General features: G+C 43.6%; 1 protein-coding gene across 5 annotated transcripts in view; it reads right to left on the bottom strand.

Moving 5' to 3' along the window:
• LOC118218901 overlaps nt 1-7,438 on the bottom strand; it is a 28,669-nt gene extending 21,231 nt beyond the window's left edge. Inside the window, exons 1-6 of one of the 5 annotated variants that reach the window (XM_035401644.1) lie at nt 7,334-7,438; nt 6,937-7,000; nt 6,670-6,824; nt 6,213-6,271; nt 5,243-5,336; nt 3,644-3,910 (exon numbers count right to left, since the gene is read on the bottom strand). In XM_035401644.1, the coding sequence (XP_035257535.1) occupies nt 3,644-3,910; nt 5,243-5,336; nt 6,213-6,271; nt 6,670-6,763 (514 nt within the window). In that variant the 5' untranslated portion in view covers nt 6,764-6,824; nt 6,937-7,000; nt 7,334-7,438. The remainder of the gene's footprint in view (nt 1-3,643; nt 3,911-5,242; nt 5,337-6,212; nt 6,272-6,669; nt 6,825-6,936; nt 7,001-7,333) is intronic. The other 4 variants (XM_035401642.1, XM_035401645.1, XM_035401646.1 and 1 more) reach the window with 4 other exon arrangements.
• Nucleotides 7,439-12,909: the final 5,471 nt, after the last annotated feature.

The following is a 12,909-nucleotide window of genomic DNA, read 5'->3' as shown; positions in this document are numbered from 1 at the left end:
GGTGCTCATATTAATCTAAAGGTTCTCTTATAAATCTACTGGTGCTCATATGAATCTACTGGTGCTCATATGAATCTAAAAGTTCTCATATGAAAAAACTGGTGCTCATACGAATCTGCTGGTTCACATTTGAATCTAAAGGCTCTCTTACAAATCTACTGGTGCTCATATGAATCTAAAGGTTCTCTTACAAATCTACTGGTGCTCATATGAATCTAAAGGTTCTCTTATAAATCTACTGGTGCTCATATGAATCTACTGGTGCTCATATGAATCTAAAGGTGCTCATATGAATCTACTGGTGCTCATATGAATCTAAAGGTGCTCATATGAATCTAAAGGTTCTCATAATTCTACTGGTGCTCATATGAATCTACTGGTGCTCATATGAATCTAAAGGTTCTCATACGAATCTACTGTGCAAATGTACAGTACTTGGAAGTGGCTATGGATAACAGTGCTGCCCATAATGCGCATAATGTAGAAAGCACAAGATACTAATAACAATGGCTATTTAGCAGGGAGAATTAAGTGAACAAAATGTCACGTGGTGGATGGAAGCATGAAAATTGGTACGAAAAATACATTTTAAAGACAAGCTGAAAACAGGAACATTCTTGTTACCCATAACATTTTTGTGTGTATTGGAGTGAAATGTATGTATATAGATGGTAATTCAACAAACTTTGTGGTCAGACTGAAACTTAACAATAGTCAGGGTTTTGAACAGAGTCTAACGTCATACACATTAGTGTCACTTATGATGTAGGGGAGAGTCGGTATAAACGTAAGGCATAAATATAACACGGTAATTATATTTTTGTTCACTGCTGCTACAGTCGTCATTTGAGGAATGTATACGCGCAATTCAATCCAATACCGAATGATTCATGGAAAAGAAACAGCATTTATCACATGCATTTATTATAAGCACACACCAGATTAGTCTGTATAGTAGGCTTTTGCTATTGGGTTTTGTGTTAGTTTTTAATGCAAAATGAATTGTTTTAAATTGGCAAATTGCTCGTAGTTGTGTCTCTCCTGTCAGCAACTAGTTCCTCGTTTACCAAATAGGGAAATTGACAATTATTGAAATGACTGAATTATTGAAATAAACAATTATTGTTTAACATTTTCATGTGGGGAAAAATTATTTCTTTCGAGGCATCTTTGAGAGAGACCAGCAAAGACGTGCTCAGACGAGAGACACCAGCTACAAGCAAGCGAGGGGAACGTGAAACCTGACACCATGATAGGTTGAATTACATTACATTACATTACAGGCATTTGGCAGACGCTCTTATCCAGAGCGACGTACAACAAAGTGTATAACCATAACCAGGAACAAGTATGACGAAACCCCTAGAGAGAAGTACCGGTCCAAGTACAGGGAACAACCGCATAGTTCAACCTGGACCCTGGTGGTTAAACTGATTAACACTAACAACGAGAACGGCAACAACGCAATCTATGGAAAAATAAAAATAAATAAAAATACAAGTAGTCGTTAAGACTGGCGCATCAACTAAGTCACCTATTAAACAGCTGCCTAGTTACAACCCTAAGTTTAGTCATTTACAGGGGGGGAAGGGATGGGGAGAGGTGCAGCCTGAAGAGGTGGGTCTTCAGTCGTCGTTTGAAATGGGTCACAGTCTCAGCTGTTCTGACCTCCACAGGGAGGTCATTCCACCATCGTGGGGCCAGAACAGAGAGGAGACGTGTTCTGGAAGTGCAGGTGCGAAGAGGGGGAGGTGCTAGGCGTCCTGAGGTAGCAGAACGGAGGGATCTGGCTGGCATGTAGGGTTTGAATAAAAAATAGGTATTAATTATTCAACGGTTTTTACTGACAGAGGTCAAAGTGTGCAATGATTTTAAAATGCAGGTTTTGGTGACGGTCAGGTGCGAATGTCTCGCCCTCTCCTCTGACGTGCGTTTGAACTGCTGTTTGTAGCCCTTTGTAATTTCATTGGAGCAAATTTCATCCCGCTGTCTGTGGTTGTTGCCGTTTCAATGCCATTAAAATCCTTTTTGCTCAAATATACTGGCTTGTGCAAACTTATTTTCAATTTATCCTCAATAGCACTGTATCCTACAGTGTGAATATAGTTTATTCCACTGATAATGTTTGGTGTTTGAGGGTTCAGTTGCTAAATAGCCTGCCAGAGGAGAGACCGACACATTCGCACATCCGCATTCCGTATCAGCACCTGGCTATTGTCAGGCAGTGGGGGTGTGAAGACAAGCCAAACTCCAGTAAACAGTCCTAAAAAAGTTTTAGTCATTCAGTCAGACTTAGGCTGCATTCACACCAGATCAGGCAATGCGGCACCTTCCCGCAGGGTTGTGCGGAGGTGTGGGCGTGTCACTACATGGCCCATTGCGTGATGTCATGTTGTGAACTTTAACCCCCCCCCCTCCATTTCCTGTCTGCTAACTCAAACAAATGGAAACAAACCGAAGGAAGCCTCTTGCTATCGTTATTTTGCAGCGTAGATTGTAAGCCAGACGTCGAAGCTGGGTACACAAAATAAACCAAGCAAGGACACAACTGGGAGAGCATCATCGTTTGGTCCATGAACTCCATAGTGTTAGGTAGTAAGGCCAGTGCAGCACAGATATGGATGCATTTTCACGTCCGTGCTTAAAAAGTTGGGCATGTGATGCTTTACAATTGTGCGCCTGTTGTTCCCTCACCTAAATGTAGGCATAGCATCTAAAAATTCAGCTAAAAGCGCAAACAGCACAATTCCTTCAGCAATCAATCACCCTGTCTGAGTATGAACACGGTAACTAGGGTGATTAAACAAACAAAAACTGTGGCCACCTTTGCAGGGTTCTGCATCTTAAACCATTACAAGGACTACGGGTAAATGGTAAATGGACTGCATTTATACAACGCTTTTATCCAAAGTGCTTTACAATTGATGCCTCTCATTCACCCATTCACACACACACTCACACCAATGGTGAAAGGCTGCCATGCAAGGTACCAATCAGCTCGTTGGGAGCAATTAGGGGTTAGGTATCTTGCTCAGGGACACTTCGACGGCGGGGATCGAACCGGCAACCCTCCAACTGCCAGACAACCGCTCTTACCTCCTGAGTCCCCATAGGGTGATACCTATAATTTGGTGAGTCAGATGTTTTTTGTTAGCCTAACCGTGTTTGTGATACAGCCTTGCTGCGCGATTACTGTGGTCAGAGCCTATGAGCTAGATTTCTGTAACAAAGTGTGATATGCAGATACAGGTGTGCATTCCTTCAGTCACAGCGATATTTCTGAAATAATCGGGTCATGGGGCCCCCTAAACTGGCTCCGCACCCCCTGTCCTAATACTCAAGCTCTGCCACTGGGCAGTGGTCAAATAAAGCAAGGTGTTTTCACGTGTGCAATTATTTCAAAGGGTAATGAATCTCTTATTGCCTATATTACAAAAACACTATACTTCAGAAATACAACTGTTGGATCTGATCCAGCTGTGTACTTTATTTCAAGAAAATAGTTTTGCAACATAGCCTATTGTTTCATAATATGCATGAAGGTTGTTGTGAGAAGTAACGGAAGTAATAAAAAGACGCACTCTTACCGGTGAGCGCGGTGAAGCACAGGAACGTGGGGGGCAGGGGGCAGACGCACTCTTACCGGTCAGCGCGGTGAGGCACAGGACCGCGGGGCCGAGCGCCATCTCCACACACGCCACGTAGCTCCGGCAGCCGTCCAGGCCAGCGAATCGGTAGTGCCACCTGCGCGTGGTCTCGTTGCACAGGACCGCCAGGCCGTCCAGGTCCGGCCGGTACAGCACCACTCTGTGCAGGGGGTCGGGGGGGACACGGGGGCTCCCTTGCCAGGAGACCAATAGCGTGGAGGCACCCCGAGACTCCGCCCTCAGTGGAAAGCGGTGGGTGTGGCCTGGGGAGGGCAGGGTGTGCTTGAGAAACTGGCATTGTAACCCAGGAGGTCATTTATGCCAAGCTGCACTGCTGATGGAGCCTTCAAAAGACACCAGTTACCATAGACAAGCTACTGTTAATGAAGAACAGTAAGCCAACATCTAATATATTAAGCCATAAAAAGATTATGCTAGAATTCTGGAAACCTGAAATGAGGCAATGTTCATTTTTCAGGCGTCATACACAGCAAACAAATTATTCATCAAATATACAAAAGCATTCTGATATTATATTTAATATGCAGAGTGATACACATAAAGTCACGGATTAAAGCCAAATTTACAGTTACTTCAACTTTACACAGAAAAACTGCCCACACCAACAACTAATAATTATCAATATACCTACAGTAGTAGGTTTCATTAGGTCATATTGAATTATGACCTAATGGAACCTATCACTCCATCTATTACACATCTAAACAGCAACCTGAATCTAAGCTTTTAAGTTACATGTTGAATTAACGTCAAATTCATTAGTATTTATCATAGCAATACTGGTTTTCTGATACAGTATAACACCTGCTAAACTGCATTCAAACAAAAGATATATACATTCTGATAACTGTTAAACTTGTAAATAAATAAAAAGAAACTCTTCATTTGTATAGTGATCATTTCAATTATTCATATGGAAACAATTTAATTATCAGTATGTATGTAGCTATTGAGTTAAACAGCTTTATACACTGATGTGGACCATTTAACAAACTGATTCTAAGCTTTGAAGTTATGTGCAAAAAGCCCAATGTATTTGGCACAGAAATTAATTTAATACCCTAAAATTATTATAGTAAAAATAGAAATATTCTGGTAAATTACATATTCAAAGGAAAAAGAAGTTCTGGGGCCTGATGCATAGAGTTTGCGTGGATTTAATTATATTGTACAACCATTTGCACATTTTGTACAATTTGCTTAGAAATGAATGACGTTTTAAATCACACATGCAGATTTTATTTATAGATCACAAATATCCCTAAACTTGTACGCTCGTGAAGGAGCTTTATGACTCTACCAAGTGAACACCCTCAATTTCCTTATATGGGGGCATCATTTCACCATTTAAATCTCTTGGAAAAAGCAGTAAAACTGCTAAATTTTAATTGTAGTAAAACATAGAGGAACATACTGGCAGAAAAGTGAATAAAAAAAGAATTTTCAGAATGTTAGATTTAAATGCTGTTGCGATGCAAACAATTTGGAATGTGTTTAAATCTTCAGATCTTTGAAAACCTTATCTGGTCAAGTTCAGTTTCTGTTGATGTCCATAAGTGTAAAGAGAGGCATACCAAGTGCAATGATAAAGTCCTCCTTTTGGTAGAGATAATGAGTGTCGTTTTCACAGGGAAACACTTCATTTGGCTGGAATGCCTTGAGAGCTTCCTGTTGTGAAAGAGAAATTGAAGATTCCCAATTAGCTGTTCTAATGGAGAATTTAGGGGTCCGATTAACCACATTATCAACTCCCTTCTGTTAGACTGCAAAAGGGAAAACAGGCACTTGAGAAAAGTGACGACAGCACTAAACTTTTCAGTTTTACTTTTCAATAGTTTCCATGTTCATTCAAATATCTTGAGATGAGAAATTTGAAATGGCTCCAATTCAAAAGCACAAACCATGAGAGGGTCCACAGTGCTAAACATTCTGGTTTCCCCTGTGTCAAAATAAAGCCCCACATTCACCAGCTGAGATATGATTCACATCATTTTCATACTCATCAAACCGTTCAGTGACCCCTCGAGCTCAGTGAATGGGGACACTGTCATCCTGGAAGAGACCACTCGCATCAGGATGGAAATGATTCATCATAGGATAAAGGTGATCACTCAAAATAACCTTGTATTGATTTGCAGTGATCGTTCCCTCTAAGGGGACAAGCGGACCCAGACCATACCATGAAATTGCGCCCCACAGCATAACAGAGCCACTGGACGCCCTCATGGTAGGGGTCATGCATACAGGCCTGTACTGTTCTCTTGGCATACCCCACACATGCACTCGCCCACTTGTGGAGAATATAACAAGGCAGCAGCACCCTACCTGGGAATTTAACCAGTAACCTTTGGGTTGCAAGTCCAGTTCCCATCTTTATAGAAGTAGTTGTTCAAATTAAGTGGCCTGCAGCATAATTTAAGAGAGCCATCAATCTGCCACAAGACCAAGGCAATGGACCATATTTAGGAAAACATATGTCTAGCAGTTTCTATTATTGACCATGACAACAGTCATCAGCTAGATTGAAAGGTCAGTAACACTCACCCCACTTCTGCTGGCGGGGAGATACGCAGTTCTGTGCGCACTGCTCACATTGATGGAATCTGATGAGAAAAGCATGTTCAGCATTGGATCCATCTACATCCCCCCCGTCAGCAACAATGTTGGAGACATTGTCGGAGCTAGACGTCGGACTCGGCAGAGGAAATTCGTAAACAGGAATTGGTGGACTGCGGTGTCAACCATACATTTGTAAACGGTCAATTAGCTTCGAATTACAATTAATGACCATGTCCGTTTCTGTTATTATGTTTAACAAAAAATTATGTTCTTGAAAGAGATTGCCCAAAAAGTACACGGATCGTACATGAACCTAAAAAGCATCGCCAAAACAGCGATACACTTATAAATGCAATTTACAATTATGGATTTCCGTTTTCTTCTCCAATTCAGCTTCAAAGTCAAAGTCACAAACGTGTGAACAACTGAATTTCACACTTACCGGAAACAACTGAAAAGTTCCACACATGGGAGATTCCGTCATATTCCGCGCGTAATGTATGCACATCCAGTGTCGTTACCATCAACGACACCATTTAGCCTTTACTTCCTATGGGTGTAAGTTCATTGCTGTCCAGCCATATCTTGGTATCTGGTCTGATAAGGATTGAGAACAATGTCACCGTACAAACAACGAGGTGCATAGGTTTCAAGTAAATGTGCTTTGAGAAGTTATGAACCGAAGGTTCTGATATTCTGAACTTAATACCTCTTCGCGGAGGCGCTGACGTTTAGAACCCAACAGACAGAGAAGACAGGACTGCTGCACCTTCCTGAAAATGGCACGTATTCGTGTGACTATACATTCAGGCCTATAGGCCTAACTGAATGGACACACCCATTAATCAATTTTAAAAACAAAAGGTAAACGTTACCTATAGGCTACACATGCATATGGCCATTCAAGCCATAGCAATTTAAAGCCAAAATGACATTTCCCTTACGCGTTACCAACACCAGCTGATTCACTCCACTACAGCTGTAATTTAAAATATAATTCTAATTGTACCGCCACTGTGATTCACTGAAACTGGTTCATGTAAACGAGTCATGCAAAAATAAACAAATAAACAATTAAATAAATAAACAAACAAATATGTACTCACCCAAAGAAGAAGAAAGCTGCAGTGCTATCAGTAATGAGAGAATAAACGCGGAGGCAAACCTGCAAATGTACAGATGTAGATTGCATTAGTGGAGCGCGTATTACGAGGACGTATTTATTTAATATATAAACCCACAGAAAATTTTCAGAGAATAGTTGAACTACTGTCCCTCTGTGAGAAAGCGATATGACCGAAACGAAACAAAACATTCAGCTGTCGATATAATTTCGCAACACATTAGACCTACTAATACTGATATTGGGCGTATTCTCTGAAAACCCTCTGATTCTAAAATCAGACCGAGTAATTAGACAATTAGCTACACCTTTCAATTAAAATATTGACCACCCTTTTCACTCAGTTAAAAAAGTAAGATGAGTGAAACGACAATTCGTCAGAATCTCTGTGTTAGGTTAAAAAAAAACATTTGAACAAACAGGACATTTTCCCATGGTAGTGCATGCTGAATGTTTCTTTCTATTGCCAGGAACAACTTAATCATATATCCTTTCACACAGGCTCTGTTGGTTTTTGTGGACATTAAACGCGGCAATACATTTAGGTTATAACCCTTATTGTTTGCAAGCATCCTATTGTGTTGAAGATAGGCTGACTGGTAGGGCAACACAGAATGCACGTGTCAGGTAAATATAAAAGCTAAATAGTTACAAATTACATATTGAGTCCTTTCATATGCCGTAAATCTGGCGATGTGTTTAATTGAATCGTAGGGCATGTCGCCATGCAGAATTCTTAAAGGATCCTTCTAACCCAAATGCGACACTGCGTGGTCAAAAGCTGAATTTTGCTCTTATCTGACCGTAACACTCAGTAGGTACATTATTACATTACATTACATTATAGGCATTTAGCAGACGCTCTTATCCAGAGCGACGTACAACAAGTGCATAGGTTTCATGATGTAGAGGCGCAAAAGAAACACTAGAGTGAAGTAAGGATCGTAGTGCCAGAAGTGACCACATCGATCAGGACTCCAACCCTGTAGAGTAAGCTTGTTCAGCAGCAAGAATCCTACCAAGTACAAAGTACAAACTAGCACTGGAATCACACCTAATCATACAAAAACAATCCTGCCAGATACACTAACATAATCAAATTATCCTAGCTAGGTACAATGAGCTGAACTATAGGCTAGGGAGGGGTGGGGAGAGGTGCAGCCTGAAGAGATGAGTCTTCAGTCTGCGTTTGAAAGTGGTGAGATTCTCTGCTGTTCTGACCATCACGGGGAGGTCATTCCACCAGCGAGGGGCCAGGACAGACAGCAGACGGGAGCGGGAAGCGCAGACGCGAAGAGGGGGAGGTGCCAAGCGTCCAGAGGTGGCAGAACGGAGAGGTCTGGCTGGTGTGTAGGGTCTGATGATCCTCTGAATGTACCCTGGTGCTGACCCCTTAGCTGCCTGGTATGCGAGCACCAAGGACTTAAATTTGAATGCTGTTTGGCAACTCAAGGCTTATGTTTTTATTGCCCTAATTAGAAGCTAATTTCTGGCAATCCTTCCCAGAAGCCTGTTGATATTGAGATCGCGGCTCATGTTAGATTTGAAGACTTTGGTCTGTAATCAATCCACATTCGCCCTTAGCTTCAACAAAAACGGCACACTTCTTTCAGAAATTCTGTTTGGTGAGTTAATTTTAGTGATCATGGAATTTGCCAACCTGAAAAAACATGTAGATTTTGATGGATTAAAAATTATAAGGGTGTACATTTTTTATATATACTCCCTTCCAGAATTATTTTACACTTGATAAAAGTGAACAAAGAAGGCTCTATAAATAAGCAAGCAATGAGCTCAATGAGCTATGTGTATAACATGTTTAAAAAAAGGGGGGTATTTTCTTCAAAATAATAATAATATTTATATTAATTATTATTTTGAAGAAAATATCCCCATTTTTAAACATGTTATACATATAGCTCATTGCTTGCTTATTTATAGAGCCTTCTTTGTTTTTGTTTCACTTTTATCAAGTGTAAAAATAATTCTGGAAAGCAGTATATATAAAAAATGTAGGTCGTGTGTTGAAGTTGCTCTGGACAAGTTTCTGCTAAATGTCTACATTCTAGCAATCCCTCACTGAGCCAGCATAACCAATCCCTCAGAAACGCACGTTTACACGCATACATGCACACCCACACACAGAGATGCGCATACGCACAAACGCACGCTTACATGCATACACGTACACGTACACACAGATGCGCATACGTGCGCCCACAAAAAATGCACAGAAATGCGCACAAACAAGTTTCAAGTTTAATTGTCATTCCCACATACATACTATACGGGAACGAAATGTCGTTCCTCACGGTCCAAGGTGCTAACACAAAATACAACAGTCTCGAAACATAAAAACGGAATAAAAGCACAATAAAAACAGTGATAAATATAAATTATGCAGTATGTGTAATTATAAGAACTATAAGAATATAGGTAATATAAATACTGCCTAACCAGTGGTCCCAGTGGTGATTATACGTAGTATAAATAGGTGATGATGGCCTGGAATAAAGGGTCGGTACAGGGTAGTCATAAAATGTCCGGTACAGGGGCAGAGAGGTGTAATCCAGGTGCGCATCTGCGCACACACACAGATGTGCCCACACACACACGCACGAACCCACACACACATACACTCTCTCTTGCACTTCCATGAAGATGTGGGATGGGGCAGAAAATTAACTGTCAGGGAGGAAAAATAATCAGTGACAACAATTGTAACTACAGATCCCTTTTAAAATACTCCAGATATTACAACCATTTTTACCACATGCCATTATTTAGAGCAATTTCACACTATATTCGGTATTTTTACATAGTATCAATTTATACAGCTGTGTACATATTGAAGCAATTCGGGTGAATTATTCTGCTTACGGTATAACAGCTGTGTCCTACCTGGAAATCGAACCTGAAACCTTTAGAATGCAAGCACAGTTCCTCAACCAGCAAGTTACTCACACATGCAAAGAACTGTCAGTAGGTCATTAGTTCAAATGGTGTCGGTCATATTATTTAGACTGAAGTGTTTTTTAATGGACTATTGTACACAACAGACCTACTAATTGTTTGTATATTGGCAGAGGATCTATAGGGCTAGATAACATTCATTTAGAAATGTGGGTAAATACAGTAGTTGAAAAGTACTTATCAGTACAGGCGCAACAGTGAACGTGAACCATTTTGATTTAAAGAAAATCGATATACGTGGTGTGAGGAAGTCATTATCTTGCACCAGTTTCTATACCGAATTGCAACACAGATTGTACTTAATTTCAGAGGCGTCTATCTCCACTAACATAATACACTCGGTCGGTCGTCTCGTTAACAAGGTAGATAACATTAAACTCAGTGAAAATGCAGAAAGCGGAACTGTCTAAAGTGGGTGTATTTTATTTGGATTTCAGAAATAAATGTTTCCCGCAAAGACATAACCGATGCAAAAGCAATAGCTTAAACGTTTGCTTTTAGTTAGCTAGCAAGCCAGTTTAGAGTTAGAGGTTTGCTTGAGTCTGAGGGGGGATTTGAACCTGGGTTTGTCACTCGTCCATAATGTTCCATTGGTAAACGTTGCTACCCAGTGAACTATGAGGAAAACAGATGTCGGGGCTGCATATTCTTGGTCTTTTAAACGTATGCACCTTTATGTATGTCCAATGAGGCAACCTATTCTGGTGCATGTGATGATGTAATCAGGCAGGAAGAAGAAAACGCAAAATCCACTAAGTTTGGGGCTTTATTTTGTCGACGTGTGAGGTCAGAAGATACAGAAATGAATGTTTTTAAGGGTTGAGTCTGTGGTCATTGTGGTTATTTCTGTAAGGAAACCCTGAAAAGTGCCAAACTCTCGGTGCTGTATATGTATGGGGCATGCCACCCCACCAACACGTAACTTTGCAGGATGGCATACCTGCCACCCCAATTTCACATACTTAAGGTATGAATATACTATCACATGGGAGGACCTGGAACTTGTATAAATACATACAGCCATTCAAATTTGTGCATAATGAATAACAGGATTGACAAAACATATCTACTCTTCTTCCTCCTCTTCCTCCTCCTGGCTGTGTTCCGCCTGGTTGCGGATGTGGGAGTGAAGGATGAGGTCCACGGACAGCAGGCTTGGCGCAGTGTGCAGGACGGAGAGGAGGAGCTGGTATTTACAGGCCAGGGACTCCAGCCCCCGAACCCTCCAGCTGGGGGGGACGGCCCCAGAGGCCCTCAGGAAGTGTGACTGGGCATCCAGGAAGCGTGGGCCGGGGTACAGCCGCCTGGGCACGCTCAGTATGGCGCCCGCCACCAGCCGGCAGGCCGCGCGCAGGTCGGGGCAGCGCCGCTGGGAGGCCTGCTGCAGGAGGCAGTGGTGCAGTACGAACTCAAACGCGCCCCCTGCTGGTAGCACGCTGCCTGCCTCTATTAGGACACCTGAAGGCGTGGGCCTGTTTCTCGGGTACGGGTCCCCAATGCTCCTTCTTTCCCTTCCCCAAAATGGACGCCGGGCCGCTCTCCTGATGCCTTGCCATTTCGTAGCCAGTCCGGAATTGGATGTTCAGGTTCTGCTTCGGGCTCTGTGCTGTCAGGATTTTGGCTTTGGCCTGCACACAGTGGCCCCTCACCCTTGTTTGGGTCCCTAATAAGGGCCTGTGTCCAATCACCCCAGTTTGGATCGCTAATGAGTACCTGTGGCCCCTCACCCCTGTTTGGGTCCCCAATAATGGCCTGTGGCCCTCCAGCCTCTGTGCTGTCAGTGCTCAGGTGGGCATTGTCCCTCATGCTGGCGGGTGCTCTATCTAACCTTGTGCCATTGTGTAGGCCGGGTTGTTTGACCATGTAATGAGCTACGTTCTCTCTGTTCTCCTCCCTGCCCTGCGGGTGATGTGATTGGACAGGACCCTGTGCGTGACGCGACAGGACAGGCTCGTACACGCGCTGAAGCATCTGGAACAGTCCGCAGAAGGCCGTGCTGCACTGCTCCGCCAGGCCGGGACTGGGCCCGCACAGAACCAGGTAGTGCGGTGCCAAGCCCCGCCCCTCTGGGAAGCCCACGTGGGCCAACCTGTCGGGACCCAGCACCACGGGCTTGCAGAATGTCACCGTGGCAACGTGCTCCTCTCCAGTCAGGCTCCAGTCACCGGGGTCGGCAAAGAGCTCCGCCCCCGCCAGCCGACAGAACAGCGCCAGCTCGTCACTGTCCACGCACTCCACCACGGACAGGCCGGCCCACCGAGCGAGGTCCAGCGCCAGCTCCGACTGCTTCGCTGCCGAGCGCCGCGCTCGCCAAGTTCAGAGAGACGCCAGGGGGCGCCAGAGGGGACTGGAGCGGCACGCTTGTGGCCAGCGCTCGGAGCGGCCCGTCGCCAGGGCAACGCACCGCAAAGTCTCTGTGGATCACCAGGCCCTGGAGGACCCGGGACCGGCTCACGGGCAGGCCTGGTACGGGCGTGTGGAGCGCGGCGAAGTGGCGGGCGATCAGGGTCACGCCGGTGCAGTCCTGCTCACACCGCCACCTGCGGTAGAACTCGCAGGCCGTCTGGCTCAGGACCCCCCAGTGGG

This window comes from Anguilla anguilla, chromosome 19 (assembly GCF_013347855.1).
Source record: "Anguilla anguilla isolate fAngAng1 chromosome 19, fAngAng1.pri, whole genome shotgun sequence".
Classification (NCBI taxonomy): domain Eukaryota; kingdom Metazoa; phylum Chordata; class Actinopteri; order Anguilliformes; family Anguillidae; genus Anguilla; species Anguilla anguilla.
The sequence above is the reverse complement of the archived record's forward strand: the minus strand, read 5'-3'. Positions and strand labels throughout refer to the sequence as shown.